At 32.1% G+C, this 20,685-nt stretch overlaps 2 protein-coding genes across 2 annotated transcripts; one reads left to right on the top strand and one right to left on the bottom strand.

The window, feature by feature from the left end:
- Positions 1-1,052: 1,052 nt before the first annotated feature.
- LOC102611764 (protein STRICTOSIDINE SYNTHASE-LIKE 4-like) lies at positions 1,053-4,238 on the bottom strand. Its single transcript, XM_006474656.4, has 6 exons — positions 4,035-4,238; positions 3,655-3,870; positions 3,420-3,487; positions 1,889-2,125; positions 1,673-1,805; positions 1,053-1,525 (listed from the first exon to the last, which is right to left on the bottom strand). The coding sequence occupies exons 1-6, from the start codon at positions 4,200-4,202 to the stop codon at positions 1,247-1,249; spliced, it is 1,101 nt and encodes a 366-aa protein (XP_006474719.1). The 5' UTR covers positions 4,203-4,238; the 3' UTR covers positions 1,053-1,246.
- An 8,741-nt stretch (positions 4,239-12,979) lies between these two features.
- On the top strand, positions 12,980-13,891 carry LOC102612051 (uncharacterized). The gene has a single exon (XM_006474657.4). It carries the CDS (start codon positions 13,193-13,195, stop codon positions 13,643-13,645), a length of 453 nt encoding a protein of 150 aa, XP_006474720.1. The 5' UTR covers positions 12,980-13,192; the 3' UTR covers positions 13,646-13,891.
- Positions 13,892-20,685: the final 6,794 nt, after the last annotated feature.

Here is a 20,685-nt window from a genome sequence, read left to right as displayed (position 1 = left end):
TGTAAATTTTTTAATTCTCCATTTTACTCTTCATGTGATGAAAGTCAGATAATTTGGGATGCAATATATATATTTTTAATTAAGGACGACATGCTTCCAAAGTTTGATATAAAATTCATATTAAAAAAATTATTAGCATTAGGAATCCTAACATTTGAGTCTTAATTGATGTGATATTAAATATTCATTCATCAAGGTAAATTTAAGAGCACTCATATGTAATGTAATGAATAATCAATGCAAATATTACTAAAAGGATAAAAATATAGATATTTTACAATTCATATACCCTAAATAGGAAAGTCCTAATTTTAAAAAATGGTCAAGGATTGAACAGAAGACTAATTTAATTTTCGTAGAATAGATTGCAGATCGTAAATCTCATTCGTATGTTGTTACGGATTACCCTTTTGCATCCATTTTCATACAAAACGAAACTGGTTCTAACCGAGCATTTGGGCTTGACTTCTTGCAAAACCGGTGGTCAAATGGTGTTCGCATAATTAGCGTTACTGTCGATTTGCTTAAAAAGAAAAAGCAAATTTGGGTCCATTGTTGCCGAAATTGCCTGCCATTATCATTGTAACAGGAAGGGGGAGCAAATCACGTTTTTCACATGTTTGTTTAATTAATTTATAAAAAAAAAAAATTAGAATGAGACAGCCAATGTTACTCGTTAGTGCACTTTCTTTTGGGCCTCCTGGTCATCATTACTCTTACAATATTATTGCAATTTTCAAAAATTTGTGGGGGTATGTTTTTGAGGTGGGATTTTAAATATTATCATATCTCAGATTATTAATATTCAGAATGCGTATATTGCGAAGTTCAACAAATAGGCCGCAATTGGCACAGTGATTTCATTTCGTTGGCGGTGAAACTCTGTTTTAATCTGCATTTTTTTCCCTTAATCTTCTCCGCATAAAATTCAATAGCAATAAAGTACTGATACCGAATCCATGACCTTCTCCAGTAGAAGCGATCCACTACCGAGTCGGCCGTGGCCAAGAATTCAATAGAAAAAAAAAAAAAAAAAAAAAACCATACCAGACTAGCCGACTAGGTCTCTTATTCCATATAAAATAGTACGGTTTTTATTTTTCTGTACCTGATCAGACGGAAACACTTAGAAACATTGGGTTCCCGTCTTTTAAACATCAAACAAGCTTATCCTCTATTATTACTTATTATCCAGGTGTCCACGGACTCAAAACCGCATTTAACGACTAGCTAAGCTGTGCCCCGTTTACAAAGGTCTCAGTGGAAGTTTCCCAATGAAGTCGGAGTTAATGCTAGCCAAATATAAATTGTTATCATGCCCCTGAGCTGAAGTCACAAAGGATATATCCGTTGCATTAGGGTCGCTGATTTCCCTGTTCAAACGGCCATCTGCTTTAACATTTACTACTGCTGCTGCCGCTTGCTTGCCCAAGGGGATTAGTAACTTAATCAGTTCTGGATATGCTTCCAACAGCTGTTTTCTTTCCTTGCAACTTTGCAAAGCCTGAATTCCTTTAGGATCCATCTGCAGCAGCATATGCAAGTTATTCAGATTAGCTGCGTAGTTTTTTCTATCCAGAATTCTCAAGTATACATCTGTCTTTGCTTTGAATGATTTTTCGTTGGACCCTCCTTTTCTTTTCAAAAGAACCAATGAGATAAATTTAAGTACCTTGATTATAGAGATCCAAAAAGAGCCATCACGAGCAAGATTGACATTATCAGGTCCACCAGGAAGGTTGTCAATGAATATCTCTCTGTCCGTACGTCCGCTGACCTTCAGAAAATGCTTAACGCACCTAAATCTGAACCCCAGTAGAGATTTCAATGTACAGCAAGTACTAAATAGAAATAATAAGTCTGACTTTGTGCAATTGATTCAACTTACTTCCATGATTCACAGACGACCAAAAAGCGTTCATCTTCGGAGAGTGCAACCCCATTAGCAAAATACAAACCATCAAGCACGAGAGATGTTTGATTGGTTGAAGGATCGTATTTCAGCAGCACTCCATGAGGTTCTCCGGAAACCAGGTCTAGATAATACTCTGCGGGTGTGAATTTCGTGCTCGATACAGTAAAATATAAACTGCCATCTGATGCTTCGATCACATCATTTGCAAACCTGATCAAATTATGTAAATGATAATAAATGTTCTTGTCAGTGGCCGTGGCTAGGAGGAAATTATATTATAGCTTGGCCTAAACTAATATGATCTTTAAATGAACTTTTTCATCTAAAGTCTGAATTTGGATTTTTCAAAGGTATTTTGGAGAATCTAGTTTGTTTGTTTGTTAACTTATAGCTAATTATGAGACATTTCTATTTAAATAAAAAAAAATTCCAACTCTCATATGAATAAAAAAGGTCCAAATAGAAAGTTAATATTGTATCTAGACTACACCACTAATAAATATTCTACACAACCTTAGTTCTATTATTTTAATTATGTTTCATTCCTTTTAATAATATGTTTTGTAATTTACTTATAAACCAAAAAACAAACCAGAAAGGGCGTATATTGCATTTTGGTTTTGACTATAAATCAAAGAAAACGAGAAATAAAATACTGCACTTTACTTATAAACAAGAAAATTTTAAATTTAAAGAAGAATAAAAGTAATCTTTTAAGTTTTAGCTTTATATACTTTATTTTTTAAAAAAAAAATTGGATTATTATCATTAAAATGATCTATTTATATTAATAATTTTTTAATTAGTACTTAAGTTATAAAATCCATAACAAGTACATATATATATGTCATATGTAATAGAGAATAACTGACTAAGGGGCCATCATATCGAAGACATGCAATCACTGTCCACTGATGACAACTTGTTCAAAAATTGTCTCGTTCTTGGTCGTGAATCGGCAGTGTTTGTTAACCTACGCCTTAGCTTGCACATGTCGAGATTCCCCAGCACAGTTTTAGAACAAGATGCTTACTATAGTTCCACGAGTTTGACACTTCTTAGCTATTTCGCAGACATGTGCATGTGCAAAATGTTATTTTAGTTATTAGATGATATAATTACCCTGTGAATCCATGTTCTTAAAAAAATTACCCAAAATCTTCCAGTTCATGATTACTTTTTACGTATTGTAAGTTAGATTCATATGAATTTTAAGTTATATTAGGCAAAATATTATTTTACACTTGAAAAATTAGATCTAATAACTATGAAATTAACATCAAACACGTTTTAGTAGTTAAATTTTAAGATTATTAAAAAAAAATAATTCTCTCAAGTTAGCGAAATCCTAGTGACCAAAAGAGAATTTACTTTGAATAAAATTTTAGACCGAAGACTCCTAACAAAGCGTCAGAAATCAAAAGTGATCCATCCTCTGAATAATAAAACATGGCGTAGCAAATAAGCATGCACTTGTTGAGACAAAACGAACCAGAATTTGTACCTTAATTGGGAACCGTTGAATTGTGATACAAGAACGGTTACGCCTTCTTCGCTGACCTTGAGCAAACCCTGATGATCAAATTGGAATAACAAAGTTGATCTTCAAATTTTATGAATTAGTGCACATATACAGGCTTAAACAGCAGTGTATTTCTGACGAATTATAATGTTGCATTGCCATTATATTTAAAAAAAATTTCAACTAACACAAAGAAACCTGAGAGTAGTTGTCTCACCTGTTGAGAGTCGCATACAATTATTACGTTATTTTCCTTTGTTGTTGTGAGTCCGAGTAATGATTGACTGCCTACCTGATGCCAATCTTCCCAGGTTCCGTTTGGGTGCATTCTCTTGATCCAACCATCTCCAGTAGCTGTATATAGCACACCGTTTCCATCTACAGAAACATCCTCAGGGTGGTTCACAATTCCTTCTCCAAGTTTAATCATACCCTTCAGGAATTCATGAAACAAATCAGTGGTGTGTATTCACGCCGGCCACAACAATAATAAATAAGTGAACTTTTCAACACAAACGTAACAGCTAGCTATAGACAAAACGTAAAGCAAACAATTACAGGTTTAAAGGAATTTATGCACAGCTCTTAAATATACACCTTAAAGGAGCTGTTAGTGGGTACAAAGGTAGCTGAAGATACTGGAGACGAGAAGAAGAAGATTTGAAGTGCAAAAGCAAGTAAACAACCAAGCAGGAAGCCAGAACATTCTGGCACCCAGAGTTCCGATGATGTCTTGCAGGTGGTTGGTGGGTTTCTCTTAGCCATTTTTAACTAGATGTAAATATGCTTCAATCTGATGCCCCGGGTGGACAATTTATAGGGGAATAATCTTCACTGTGCTCCAGTGTGCAGGCTTAATTTCGTTGTAGCATTTTTTTTTTCCATGTGTGAAAGTAATAATAACACATACATATATCAATTATTAAAATAAACATTAGAAAATTTTAATATATGATTCTAATATTTAATATAATCAAAACATATCATCAAATCAAGAGCTAATATGCATGTGTCATTGGTGAGGAGGGCTGTCACTGTTAAAGCTTACATAGCATAATCACTATATCGCTACATTCTAATTTTGTGATCTATGCAGTTAATAATGAGCTCATTCTTAGAAATAAAGTTTTACGATTTTTAATGTTGTCATTATGGTCGGACCAACAATTTTATAATAATAGACCAGGCTAAACCTAATTTGTAGTGTGTACGTAATTTGAGAGGGGAATTAAATTCACACGAAAATTTTTGTTCTATGTGAAGTGACGATTGAAATGAGAGAAATTTTTAAAGAAAGAGACAAATTGACAGAGTTGATCTTCAAGAGTGAGAGTTCATAAGAAATTGGGGACCGTTACGTAATTTTAATGATAAATAAGTATTTAAATATTTAAATATTAAAAATACTGTTATAACTTGAGCTAATTAAACAATCCCATATCATTTAATACATCACTCGATGTACAGACTAAATATCCCAACTGTAGGCATAGCATTATTGTAATATTAATTAAGAAGATAAACACTTTCAGAAATAATCTGAAACCTATTTAATACATAGTAATTATTATTATTACCACTGTTGGCATTGTATATCAATATTTTTACATCTTAATTATTGTATTTATTATTTTCATTTTACAAATAATAATAATTATTATTATTATTGTTGTTGTTGTTGTTGCAAAAAAAAAATTACAATTATGAAATAAAAGTTCATAGTGTATAATAAATATAATTTTTAAATGATATTTTTTATAAAAATAATAAAAATATTATAATACATCATCTTTATATATAACTAGTAGTGTTTACTAGATACTTTTATAACTTAAAAAGTAAAAACTATAAGGGTCCAATTTCGATACTAAATAATCTATGAGCAAAGGCTCCAGCAATGTAGGATTGTTGGAGCATATTGAACACAGAGCCAATTCATTTGGACCAATGGATCCGTAACCACCAAATGAGCGGTTAAGACGAAGGCATCCATTCTTTAACTTTTGACTTTTGTCAAAGTGGAGAGAACACTTCGAAGAAAGCTGACGGGATCAGTACCCCCTTTCTTATCATTTTCAGTTCACCGAATATTTCAAAACGAATCATCATTCTCTCCTTCCAAAACTCACCATCACCAAAGTCAAACTAGCCTTAATTAACTTTGCAGAGATTTCATTTGTATAAACAACCATTGGAGATCGATCCGTATATTGATGCTGCGGCACTGCCGTTCAGTGGCACAGAGCCCATCTTTTGATATAATTACAGACTAAGACACCTTCGTTGGTCGGAATTGTGCAACTTGTTCAATTATGGAGAGAGGCAATAACAGTATTTTAAAGTTTTAAATTTTGAACCTCTTGTTTCTAGTGGGCTTAACTGTTTTATTCATCTCATTCTACCCGTATAATGACTTTCAATATAATTACAATTTCATCTTTGTGTATAATTACTAGAAGGAAAAAGAAAACTCTAAAAACAACCCCATATTAGAAGTCAACGGTATCACAAACCCTAATTTTTGTTATGTTCAAGTCCATAGAATTTCTTTTCGCAACCTCTCTCTCTCTCTCTTTTTTCCCCTTCTCTCTCTTCTCCCTAACAAACTGGAAGTATAAACCTTAAAAACACTGAGCACAATCAGTGGTTCGTGTATGTTGTTTATTGTGGTGTAAAATCAAGCTTTTAAAACAACCACATGCGTGAGAAATAAAAATCATCAAGGCTGAGATCATCAGAAAGTATGTGGAGAGATTTAATCCCAAGTCATCATGTACAGACTGAGAGCATGCTTTACTATTTGATTCCACCAGTAGAAATTATCCGTTACTTTAAAAAAAATGTAACTAAAAATAGTATCATTTTTAATTTTTAATTTCATTTCCTTTTCTCTCGCATGTTGTAATGGGATGTTGTTACTTGATGAAGGGAACCAGTTTTCTGGCGTGATTAAGCTAGGATGGGTCACGGTTGATATGAATATTTTTGTTGCTAATGCGCTTTAGTGGACTTCTATTCTGCTTGACGCGAAGAAGTCATTTGATTTCATTCGGACAGATGATGATGTTATTTCAATGCTGCCTGGTGCTATCCAATTATTTTCCAGGATGCACTTCTTGGTGCAGAGGATAATGAAAAGTATGCAACAAAAGAAAAAAAAAAATTGGTGGTCGTGGTGATAGTGATGAAGACAAGTTGTACGTCGTGGTGGTGGTGATGATGGTGGTGATGATGATGAGCTTGGTGGTGATGGTCGTGACAGTGATGGTGAATGGATGTGTGCTGATGATGATGCCTGAGAGGGCGAGTGCCCGCGCGCGTTCCGATGCAGAATTGAAAAAAATAAAATAAAATTTATCTTTAATTATTTTCTTAATTAGTGTATTTTTGAAAATCGTGAGGCTATCTGCACTTTAGATAAATAGAGACGTTTGAACTCACTAAACTATTTTATAAACCCATTTAATAAATAAACTCGTGCATTTTACTTAATAAACTCACCAATATACCCAATATACTCTTACTAAACCCAAATGTTATAATAAGGGTGAGGCTATTTAAATCCACCAATCAACTTATTGAACTCATTTACTAAATAAACTCACCCTTTACTTTTGAAATTTTAAATTTTACTCAATAATCCTACTTAAATGCTCAATATACTCTTAATGAACCCTATTATCATAATAAATTAATAATACATTTTTACTCACTAAATCCATTATATTCGTTTAAAAACCCTTACTAAATGCTTTAGATTATTAAATTGAAAGCTACAATATTGTTCAAATATTTTATACCGAAAATAAACAAGATTTTCAACTATATATTTTGGAGCAAAACTGCTGGAGGGGTTAATAATGGTAAAAGTTAGAGTCCTTAGTCGAGCGGTACCACTATCTGATTCTGGAGAAGAAATCAAATCCAATATTCAGTAGTTCAATCTGGAAAGAGTCTCTAGTAGTTCCTGCACTTGATTCTTCCTTTGTCTTCTCCAACTCCACAGAGATTTAATGTTGATGAGAAGAAAAGAGGACTAAATAAAGAATATCAATTAAGAACAATAACATAACGTGGAATGGACAAAAATGTCCAAAGAGTTAAAAAAAAAAATTAACTACCTCTTAGCGTCTAAGATTATAATTTACTTTAGGGATATTTTAATAATTAAAATTTACTTTCAAATGCGAGTTTAGTAAGTAGTTTGGTGGATTCAAATAGTCTCACCCTTATATTTTATTGCGTTACTAATTAAACCCATTAAATTCATTTACAAACAAATTACTTAGTAAATTATTTACGAACAAACCAATTAGGTTTAAAATTTTTTTGTTCAAATGCAATTTTAAAAAAGCTGGAAAATCAATATCAACTACAAAGCTCACCAGTGAATCGTAGTATTGTACAAATTCTTGAACAATTTCGACTTAAGTGGCAAGATCCACTGGATTTTTGATAATATCGTAATAATCAGGTAAAGCCATACCATCAGTATCAACAGGAGAATTAATGATGTAACCAAAGTTTATGTTTAGTTAATTTCGATTCGGACATCACATTAATTTTCTCCTCCGTAAAACTAATATGTATTACTTTAAATGCTTTATAAGATTAATGTAAATAAAAAATATCAAGTTATGGTTTAAGAAAAATATCATAATATTGAATATAAAGATGGTTCAAAGAGTAAAGATTTTTTTTTTGTTTTAAACCATATTTAGTGTCCAAAGCTATAATTTATTTTAGGAGGATTTTAATAATTAAAAATTATTTTCAAAGGTGAGTTTAATGAGCAGTTTGGTGGGTTCAAATAAGCCCACCTCTCTAAATAATATTTTATACACTTTAATTGTAATAAATTAATATTACTAGAATATCTTTAGAGTAACATACTACAAAGGACAACTTAGTTTAATTAAATCAAAATAAATTATTTTTAGTAGATAATACTCTTTTAACATAAACCGTGGCTTCTATGTCTTGATAAAATGGAGATATTAAAAGCAACTGACTCAATAATTTACCTATAAATCTAAAAGATTTAAGCTGGTTTCCTACATTAAAAAAAATAAAATAAAAACAAAACACAAATATTATGAAACAATCATCCATGAAGCCCAACCAAATGAGAAACACAGTTATTTGGCAAAAGAAAGAGAACCATTTACATAGTGAACAGAGTTCTTGAAGTGTTAGATTAGTTTGAGTATAAAAATCTAGAAAGCAATGAAATATCTTTTATCAGACATTTTCATGTTATACATGCACGGTGTGCAATATTAAAAAAAAAAAAAGAGAGAGATAAAGGAAAAAGATATATTGAGAGTACATGGTAAAAATTTATAATTTAAATTTAATAAATGAGTGTACTAAATATTAAAGTGTTAATAATACTTTTTAGGCAATATCTATCTTATATTTAATGTAAAATATATCCTCACACATAAACAGTGCATATCGTAGGAGGATCCTAGTCATTAAAGTGTAGATAACACCATTCCTTAAAAAATATATATATTATTTAAAAATACAGAAATAAATATCACTAATTTTGTTTTTGAATGCCCAAGCATCTTTCAAGGAAACCCAGCCCATATCAAAACTTAATTTACTTCTACTAGTAAGAAAAGGGCATGATTTTGTGGACGCAAAAAACTCGACAACTCCGTCGGCTATACGAGATGTAGAAAATACCGAGTAAACATAAGATGAAAAAAATATATAAATATGATAATGGTTAAGAATAAAATTGATTAAAAGTATGTACAGATAAAAATAATTGATCAGTGTCTCACATCATTTGCAAGAATTATAACTAAAAAATGAATGGGATGATAGACTTCCACTATACTCTCATTCAAAGGTAAGAAAAACGACTCTTTGTTTGATCTTCAATTCGAGGTTGAAATAGGATAAAAAAAAAGAGCCTATAATAATTAAAGAGCTTTTGCTTTAATTTGAGGGTCGAAGTGTTCAGGTCGGTAATATTAGCAAGTATCCTCTAGCCTAGCTAATGTGATTTTATAAGAGATGATGAGTAGGTTTATAAGTTCTATTAATAATTGTAATTTGCTTCTTCACTGTATTAAAGGCATAGGATGGGCTAAATGGACTTAGATTCAGTGCTGAGATACAATTAGTAATTATTAGATAAGAATATAAAAATATAAAAGTAATTAAATTTTAACTTTATATTATTATGCACATACGGTACATTATTAGAAAGAGTTGATCACAACTCAATTCTGTGTTGGATCCATCTCTAGGCTAAACACGCTTCGTTTCATATAACGTGTTTTCTGCCCACTTGCAATTACGCCCCATGGGTGGAGTCCCAGTCTTGTGTTGGTTTCCTCCTCCCCTAAGAGTTGATATCATTCTTATAAATTTGTGGGTAAAACAAATATATTCCTTTTAATTATTGAGAGTAGAAATCAGAAATGTATTTTGGTAAATTAATTGAATTGAGTGCCAATAGATATTTGATTGTAAATATATCATCACAATTTTGACGTAATATATCGGCATTTGAAGGGGGGAAAATAAAGAATATAGCATGCTTTCTTAAGTAAAATAAATAAAAATAAATAAAATATTTAAACTACATAGTATAATCTAGCTTGATAAATGCGATATCCCTTGTATATAATTATTTTAATAAAAGGAAAAATTTAAGTCTCTTATAGAATGACCTCGACCCTACCCCAACCATATTATTAAATTACATAAATCATTGTAATATCATCCTCTAATATTTTCCCCAACCTGTACAAAAGCGGAAAAATAGAAGGTACTAAAACAAATCCAAAAGGAAAAAGAATGAATGCTAGATGTTATTTTGAGATTCGGAGAATGAGCCTTAGGGCTTTAATTCTTTTCTTTTCTTTTCTTTTTTTATCACTTAGTGCCTGATTTTATTTAATCCCTCGTTATGTCTTCAATATTGTAACTTTATTGTTCAAACTTTACTATTAAAGGATAAATATTGTTCAAACTTTAATATGCAAACCCTTGTTTATCTTTTGACAAAAGAACTCAAAAACTTTGTTAGTTTTGTATCAAAGATACAATGTGTGATTTGAAAAATTCAGGGACTGTGTGGTAAAAATGAGAAATATTGAGGAACCAAGAACTCTTTGGACCTTCTTCCTCTTATATTTGTCTACTTTTAATATAGAAGATGACTTGTGTAGACCGGTCCTTTGAAATTTGTCTATTTTTAATGCCTTGTCTTCCTTCTTAAGGTGGTAGGACCAGTCATTAATATTTTGTCATTTAACAGCCTAATAGGTCCTATAAATTTTTAATGTTAAATTTTGGTAGGTCTCGTGATCTTATATTTAGGGATGGCAGTAGGGAGGGGAAAGGATAAAAATAATCGTACTCATCCCTAATCTTTTGCATATGTCTCTATCCATGTCAGAATTGAGATTCTCATTCCCTCCTCGAATGATAATAGGGATACCAGAGGGATCCCTAAATAATTGATATCTTTTTAAACGTAATTTAATCACATTAGTCTAAAAATATATAAAATAAAATGATCATGATCATGAATGGGTATTATTTCATTCTACTCCATCAATTTATATATATATATGATATTCAAATAATGATTTTCAAAACAAAATTCAAATAATGTGATTTTTATACAATATTGACGTGCGCACTATCCATAAGGAATGATACCCCTTGACCATTAATTATGTTGCAACGAATGTCGCGAGAAGGGTTGTTGGCTAATGTTGCAATAAGTTGAGTTACTCAGCCATCAACAACGTGACGTGCTGCTATGTTATGATAAGACGAGGATGAACTAGGTGCTTAGATAGGGCGTGAATAAGTGAGACAATGAGAAAGTGGCTTAGAATTTGATTTGTGGATTGTGAGCTTGTGAGATTGTGGGCTTTAGGTTGTGGTTAAGTCTAAATTACATTAAAGTTTTTATTTTAACTAATAATTGTATTATTTTATAAATATTTTGATATTTGTTATTTACACCAATATTTAATATTTTACAATTTAAGTTTTTATTTTACTCACTAATAATTATAGAAAAATAAGATAAAAATTGAAATGAGAAAATGAGGAGAGGAAGGAGATTCCAGCTCATCTTCATCCCTTCCCCGAATAAAAAGTTAGGTAAAAAATCGTCTTAATCCCTTTCATGAATAAGAAATTGGGTATAAAATCTCTTCGTACCCTCTCCAATTAGTGAAAATCTCCAAAGACCACTTCATGAGAATTTTTGCCATCCATTATATTGTAACCCACTATCTTGCCAAATGACAAAGCACCAACGACTGATTCTACCACGTTGGGATCCACTGAAGTAGGAGGATCGGTCTACATAAGTTCTTTCTTTAAATATGAGAGCATTAAATGGAATTTATTAAAATAAGACAGAACAAAATCAGCGATGATCGCATTTGTTATATTATTGTTTCAATAAGAAAATAAGATAAAACCTACAAAAGCCTTCCTCAAAATAAGATTTAACTTGCAAAATCCTTCCTCAAAGCGCGACATGCATTAGCATACTGCATACGCGCATCACTGAGACTGAGAGTGCATGTAATTAAAATTATTAATAGATTTTGTCTTCTGGCCACGTCATATACTTGTTATAAATATATTATCCGTCACGTGAATGGAACACGTTCGTCCTCGAGTGTAATGTGTTGAGCATCTCTGTGACGATGTCTTTTGCAGCATATATCCCAGTTACTTAATTTGCCCTCGCCACACGTTGCTTTCATTCGATCGGTTTAGAGACTTTTGGTCATGCGCTGGCTTGACGAGTAGAACGAATGAAATTTGCATGAACAATTAACCTGCAGCGTCCTGCAAAGGCGTAGTGTAATGTGCACTTGTGGTGGCATTCTGGCCAAAACGAGAACTTAAGAAAAAACTGAAATCCTATCAGCCGCAGGTTTTGCATATGCCAAACCCCTCTGGCCGTCGCACAACTCCACAACGTAAATCATTCATTAGGCTGCGGGTGCTCTACAGATACAGCTCGAGGTACTAGCCTAAATAGAATTGACCCCTCTGCATCCCAACCACAACCAACGTCGCATTCTTCGTATTTGTAAAATATATTTTAGTATAGAATAATTTTTAAATTTCTGAAATTCATTAATCTGATTCATTCTATGAAAATTTTGTAAAAACACCAACGTTATACTTGCACGGTTAATATCACAAGTGACACAATTTTTACAGCAAGTATCGTCTAACATTAGAATCAGTGGTCTATTGAGAGTATTCGTACAATTATAACATGATTTATAGTATCTGTAAATCTACTACACTCAGGGGAGCCTCAATTCATTCGATTATGGAAGATAAGAGTCTTTGCCATGCCCATATAATAAACCTTTTGTTAAGTTTGTCGAAAGCCAATCATACATGGAACATTTGGGGAAATTTTAAATCTGCAAGGGTGAAAGGTTTGAAAATTTGACCATGTTTCGTAACCTCCCCCGTAAGAAAATATTTAATAAATAAGAGAGTTTCATGACAAAACCACTAACATGGAAGCATTTTGTAATTTAGGAAAGGACAAGTCACACTCACACACCCCTTCTATTATAAAACCCTCTACCTTCCTTCCTTCCTCCGCCTTCCATAGCAGCAGCTACAGTTTCAGCCACATATTATAACAAGGAGGCAACGGAAAAACAAAACAAAAGAAGAACACAAAGAGGCAGAGAAATTAAGTTCAAGTTCAATGCTCAGCTACAAAAGAAGTAATGGCAATTTCAGGTTCAGATACAGCAAAACAGAGTCCTCAAGTGGAAGTGGAGGCAGTGAAATGTGACTCATGTGGGTTCACAGAGGATTGCACCCCTGCGTATATTGTGCGGGTGAGGGACCGCTACAAGGGGCGCTGGATATGCGGGCTATGTGCCGAGGCTGTGAAGGACGAGGTGCTGAGATCAGATAGGCTCATATCCACCGAAGAAGCTCTGGACCGTCACATCAGCTTCTGCAAGGACTTCAGATCATCGTCGACTCCTCCGACCCTGAGTGAAACGGAGCACCCCATCTCTGTGATGGGAAGAATCTTGAGAAGAAGCTTGGATTCTCATTCTCCGAGAGCCCTCCGCTCCAACTCCAGCGGTGTGTTGCCTCATATTGAAAAGGTTAAGGCTGCTTCCCCGCTGGTTCGATCCGGGAGTTGCTTTTCGGCTCTGTCTCGCTGAATCATTTTCATTTCCTTTCTTTTTCTTTTTTTCTTATTGCAAAATCACAGGTAAATATTATTAATTTTTAGCACAACAAAATATGGAACAGGGGAATTCTGTTTTTGTTGTTTAGATTATAAGCATGCAGTAATTATATGGTGCCGGAACTGATGGGAATTTGGTTATATGAACGTCTCAATTTTTTTAAGTTTAATGTATTGTGTTGTAAATCAGAAAATTTGATTGACTGACGAAAATATCTCATCTTTGATGTTCTTATTGATTTTGCTTGTGCTGCAAATTATGCATCTGTGGAAGCCAGTGGAGAAAATTTTATTTTTCATTAACGGGTCTACAAAACTTGTTTCTTGATTGTTTAAGGTGCATTTATGGAAGGGGGAGGATAAAAGGGATCTCACAACCAGTGATGTATGTGAAAAATGTGTTATTTTGCCATTTGGAGTATATTATTATCAGCTTTGCCAGCTGTGTAAAATGGCTTATTAGAAAAGGTACTTGATATGGAAATGACTCGTACATAAAAGAGTAAGCACAGAATAGAGATCTGATGAGATAATTCCCAGAAACAAAAAGACTGCTTTTTTGAGGCACTAATGCACTGGTGAGTAGACCACGTCAAGTCTGTCCTTCCTCAAACAACTTTTTCCTGTTTACGGGCGAGAGGCTGAGGCTGAGGCTGAGGCTGAAGCCGCATTAAGAATTAGGAATGTGTTTGATATTGATGTTGTCCAGCTATAATTTAAAAGTTATAGTATTAAAATATTTAGTAAATATTAATTATTATAGTTTAAAAATTATGTTGATATAATTTTTTATTTATATAATGAAAAATTTATTATATCTCAAAATTATTATTTAAAATTTATATTTATTATATATTATTAAATTTTATTTTATAATTATAATATTTTTTTTATAATAATTATAGTTTAAAATCTACAACACTTCAATTCTAAACGCACCCTAAATCATCGTCCAAAATGTTAGTGTACTAGAGATTTTTGACGAATTGGATCAACTCATTTATGACCAATTTAAGACGGGCAATTTCTTTTTTTTTTTTTTTCGGTTCTCCTTTAAATTTTTGTTCTGGATAAGTCCTTGATTTTCTTTTGGTCCATACGAATGAAGGTGAGCAATTCACTTACGCAATCCCCTCGTTTGTGGAGTGACGAAGAAGAGTTTTGAGAGGCCATGTGCCAATTGAACAAGCAAGACAAGGGGCCTGGGCCAGGGCGCCGGGGGCCCTGTGGTAAATTTTTTGGAGTCTTGAGAGAAGGTTCTGGATGTGTGTGGTGTGGCCCGTTATCTCATCAATTCTGCAACTTTCAGAAGTATCGGATCTGACAAAAGGGCGCATCGGCCATAGCCAATTTTACATTTTATTGATTACGATTGGGTTAGGTCCATGGTTCTATCAGGTCTCGTGTATTTTTTCTAATGCAAATTGTTGTTGCCAGCTGGCACTACAGTACTAATGTCCGTTATGTTGCTACTGATATTTTCCGTCTTCGTATCATCATACTCATATTAAAGATAGACATAAGGACCATTCTGATTAGGGATGGCAATTTTTCTCAATGGGATGGAATTTTGTAGGACCCCATTTCATTTGGGACAGGATTCTGTGGGATTTTATCTCATTTAAGACGGGATTAAGACATATTTTTGTCTCATAAAAAAATTTAAGGACAGAATTGAGACATTTTTTTATCCCAATTACATATGCAGGACGGGAGTGGGATTAATAAATTTCGTCCCATCTCGTCTCATTACCAATTAAGAATGAAAATTTTTCTAATTTGGATGGGATCCCGCAGGATCTCATCTCTTTTGGAATGGGATTTAGACATATTTTTGTCCTAAAAAAAATATAAGGACGGAATTAAGACGTTTTTTCATCATATTTTTATATACGGGATGGGACTGGGATTGGTAAATCACATCCCATCCCGTCCCATTACCAACCCTAATTCTGACCAAACCAAGAAGAAACATAAAAAATATAATGCAAACGAAAAAAATAAAAGAATAAAAAATCTGAATCTCAAGCAGATAGAGAGTGAAAAGTGAAAACGCCTGTTAGTCCACCACGTCGAAATCAGTTTTGACTTTAAAAGAGTCAAGAAGACAGAAAGCTTATTTTATTTTATTTTTTTGTATTGTTGTATGGGTGGGGGGCCGCCACATTGTTGAGGCAGCTTCACCTGCCAATTTTTACTCTTTCTTAGCCGATGCATCTCTAATTTGTATATAAACTAAAGTTTGGATTTTTTTTTTTTTGGCTAAAGTATCTAAACTATGGTAATGATATGCAATTACCCAAAAAGCTATTCGACTCCACTTTCACATTCTATGGACAGTATCATAAGATATCCGATATGTATCGATTTTAAGGATATTACCTGTTAATATATCTAAAGAAATCCGTGTATGTTTAGTATAATTTTACATGAAAATTTGTCATACTCTAAATGTAACAGTATAAAAGAATCAAATCAGCCAATAAAAAAAAAATTTACTTAGTCATTAAAATCAGGTTTTATAATTTAAATTTGAAAATGTTACAAATTACATGCATGTAGATTATTAAGCCATATAACGCAGTCATCAAACATTTAGATGGTCTTTTTTCATTAATTTAGTAAAGGAAGCACTTTATTTTCATTGTAAGATAAATGTTAACAGTCTTTTAAACTGACTTAAAATAATAGATAGTCAGCCATTGGGCACGTACTGGGGATTGGATCTTTTATTTTTGTTGGAACCTATGATGTAGAGAATTGAAACTAAAGGTTTAAGGTTAATGGAGGAACCTTGACCTCAGCAACTCAAGTGAGTTAAATATCAAATAACTGCATAATCCTTATTCATGTATTACATGGCTTATAAATAATAATCAAGTACAAACTGCAACTAATTTATTGATCAAATCCCAAAGAAAAAGGAAAAATTAAGTCTTCCCACAAGACTCGGTCCACCCCCAACAACCCTTGACTCGCACTTGCCCAACTCATAGACTCGTAATTGAAAATAAATAAATAAATAAAGCATTGAAATGAATAATAAAAGACCCATAACAGCCATCAATTTATTTACGTACAGATAACATGTAAATTAATAACTTAGTGCAGAAACAAGCTGATTACATTGGGAATTCTCTGCATGTGTCAATAAAAATAAAAGAAATGCCAAAATAATAATAATAATAATAATAATAATAAAAGAAGTTAAGGTAAATGTTACCTTTGCAAAATATGTATCCACACTCTACGAGCGTACCCAATAGAGTAGCGATAAAAGCAACCAGCTACCAATAGTTAAGGAAGACAAATGGAAAAGAAGAGACAGCATATCGCACTTAAAGTACAAAGCTTATGCTACAAATTTTCTCTAGCGTAAAATTAATAACTAAAAATCGCAAGAAGCCATAACATGAGCTCCTCGGCATTTGCGGAGGGACTTTTTATTCCGAATACTCAGATTAAGCATAAAAATAATAATAATAGCACTGAAGTGAAAACAAATGAAAACGAAATATTAATAAATGATGTCAAGAGAAACTGAATTAAGGAGGGGAGTGTAGTAGAACTTGTTTGAAGGAGGAGAAGAGAATAATCGACCCGTTGGGTCTCGGTTAATATTGGGTCGGGTCACGAGCTACGTTTATCAAATATACCCCCCTATAATTTGTTAAAATACGAAGATCTACAAAACTCGGACATTTAACCACTTGGGCTTAACCCGACTGCCCGAGTGGCTAGAGCCACTCCCTCACAATTGTGAGGGAAGTGGTTCGAGCCCCCGCAGACGCATTGCGGGGGTTTAATTTAAATGTTCTTCTTTAGAGTTTCAAAGCTTGAGTGAAGACATTCTTTCTCTTAGAATGAGAGTTGGGCGTTCCTCAAATATTTGAGAGGGTTAAAAATCTGAGCGTTACCATATTAGAATTGATGTAAACAGATCTCAGTAATTTATATGGTGTAAATATTATAAACAATAGTTCTCTTAAAAAAAAACAAACAAAACTCGGACATTTTTACTTAAATAAAACATTACTCATTATTATTATTATTATTTTCATTTGACACATGGACTGAACTTCAGTGACTGAACATTTCAATGGGGTGCTGCTGTCCTGAGTGGTCCAGTGGCATGAATTCTTTTGGAAAATTAATTTTTTAATTTTTATTGTTTTGGACCAGTGGACTGGGTTTCGTTAAGGATCCCTTCACGGAAATGGTCCATCCTTCGTTTTCTCGTCTACATGAAAAGTTATGTTTCCTGTTCAAAAAGCGAAAGCCACTGTGATGAATTTGACTTTCAATTCATCATCTGGCAATGAGGATGGTAAAATGTCGGGTCGGGCTCGGGTTTGGCCAAGCTCTATCCGACCCGATCAAAAAAAATTTAAAACCCAACCCCCTAAAAAGGCCTGAATACTATTTAGTTAGGGTCGGGCTGAGCCCGGCCCGAATTGGGCTAACATCGGGTCGGGCTCAACCCAACCCTACCGAAATAATTAACCCCAAAATTTAATTCTTATTTTCCATCACCATTTCAATCAATTCGGTAATTACTCAACCATTTCAAACACAATCTAATCCACTTTCCACAACTATTTCAGCCAATTCCACAACTATTTCAATCCCACACACAAATCAATTTCAAAATCCAATATGAAAAACACACAATGTAATTTCACAACTATTTTACCCATACATAATTTAATTCAAGAACCCAACATAAAAAATAAAAAATAAAAAACTCATGTCTTATATAAATAAAAATACAATGCAATTAAATTAAAAACACACAATATAATTTCACAACCATTTTAGTCATATACAATTCAATTCAACAACACAACATAAAAAAAAAAAAACTCATGTCTTATACAAATAAAAATACAATGCAATTAAATTAAAAATACACAATGTGTGATATTGTGTGCGTGTGTTAATTTGTGTTAGTTTTTTTTTTTTTTAAATAGGGTCGGGTCGGGTCGGTCCGGCATTAAGCCCTACCCTAACCCTAAATTTGTTCGGGCCTTAAAATCTTAGCCCTAACCCGACCTTAAACTTGAAAATTCGGGCCAAAGCCCTAAACATTAGAGTCGGGTCAATCGAGCCAAAAATCAAGTCGGGCTAAATTGCCAAGCTCATCTGGCAACTTGTAGAACTTCCCTAAAGAAGACTGAATCTATCTCACTGTGCCATTGTTTTAATTTGTCCCTTATTTCGATTTTAAGAAAAACGATGCGTTTTTATCTTTTTTGGTTTTTATCAAAATTTTGTAAGATTTTTTATTTTTTTATTTTGTCAAACTAGCATTGGTCCTAACAAAATAAATTTTGAAACGCATTACTTTTGTTAGATTCATAATTTGAAAGGGAACCAATCACCATTCCCCAAAAATATCTAATCAATTTTAGTGCCAATGTAGTGTAGTTTATCTAATGATCATAAGTGCTTATTTAATCTGATAATCTCTTTTCAATTTTTTTTTTATTTGGTTGTTTTCTTAGTAGAGCTTTTAAAAATTAAATAAGTTATTTTGTCTTTACAACTCTATTAACAAAAACTCAAATTTTAGATTTTTGAGAGATTGAAAAGGGTTTTTAAAATGTTAAAATATTTAAAATATTCTTTTTACTTACGTGACAATCTTATTTCATTCTTTGCATAATATAATTTTAACTTGCTTATTCAATTAATTTTATAATTTTTATAAAAGATTTCATTGACAACCAAACAATTAATTTTTTTTTTTTGTTAAAAGATCTATTAACAAAAAGTCTGCATAAATAATTGTTTTTTTTTTTTTAAAAAGACTAAACTAAGGAAAGCGTTTAATATTATTGCTTATATAAATGGTTAATTGCAGCTAATTCGATCCTCTTTGCCATTTGAGTATTGTTGCGCGGCAAGAAGAGAGCCCATAAAAGTTTAAAAGAGAGGTCAGCCCAACCCGTTCACCCATATGCTAAATCCATAATCCAGGTCAATACAGAAAAAGACTTAAAAGTGTAGCGGTTAGGATTTAGAGCAAATCTAAGTTTCTTATATAGTATTTTATAATATTGAAACCGATAGTTATTTAAAAAAATAATATTTATCATGAAATCTTAATTTTAATAATCCAAATTCAAAATGAGTAAGGTGGCCTTTTTTTTTCTCTCTAAAATCTGAATAAACCTAAATTAGTCTGAATTCTGAATAAAATTAAATATTTGAATATGAATGATATGTTTTTTTTTTTGGGTCTAAATCGCTAAAAATAAATACTTATACTCGCTAAAAATAAATATTAAGTTGTTTTTTTAGCTTAAAAAATCTAAAAACTAATATTTTTACATTTATGCCCTTACAAATTATAAATGTTAAATAAATAATAAACATCTTAAATAATATAAATAAAATAATATATTATCATAACATAAATAATATTCGATTAAATACAACTCTTTAATATTCTATATTATATATGTTAACCAATTTTATTATACTTTATGGTGTTTTTATATGAAAAATATTCATAAAAAGTTTTGAAGATAAATAATGTTAATTTGAAGAAAATAAAAAGATGAAAATAATAATAATATAATAGTTTACCATATACATTATCACAAGTTATATAGAGATGGGTAATAGTGCTAATTATTAAATTTTATTTAAATAAAGATGGAAATTAATTAATTAGATATGGATATTTTAGAGAATATATTTTAATGATATCATTTAGACTTTTTAGATTAAGTAAAAAGTTAAAAAAAAATTAGTTTAATAACTTAATGATTTAATGGCTGAAATTTTTTATTAAATTAAAAAAATAAATAAATTTATGATTTAACTGATTAAAATTAAATCAATTTAATGATTAAGTAAAAAAAAAAAAAAAAAACAAATGGCCCCTAAGTCATGCAAGGGGAAGTCTTAGCTAATGATTCAGCTAGACGAAAGCATTTCATCATTAATTCCAGGCTGATTTGTCAGCAAAATACAAAGAGTGTAATCAGTTGTAAAAGGAACAAACAA

Source organism: Citrus sinensis, chromosome 9 (assembly GCF_022201045.2).
Source record: "Citrus sinensis cultivar Valencia sweet orange chromosome 9, DVS_A1.0, whole genome shotgun sequence".
Taxonomy (NCBI): Eukaryota; Viridiplantae; Streptophyta; class Magnoliopsida; order Sapindales; family Rutaceae; genus Citrus; species Citrus sinensis.
Note: the sequence above shows the minus strand (reverse complement) of the source record. Positions and strands in the feature narration are given on the sequence as shown.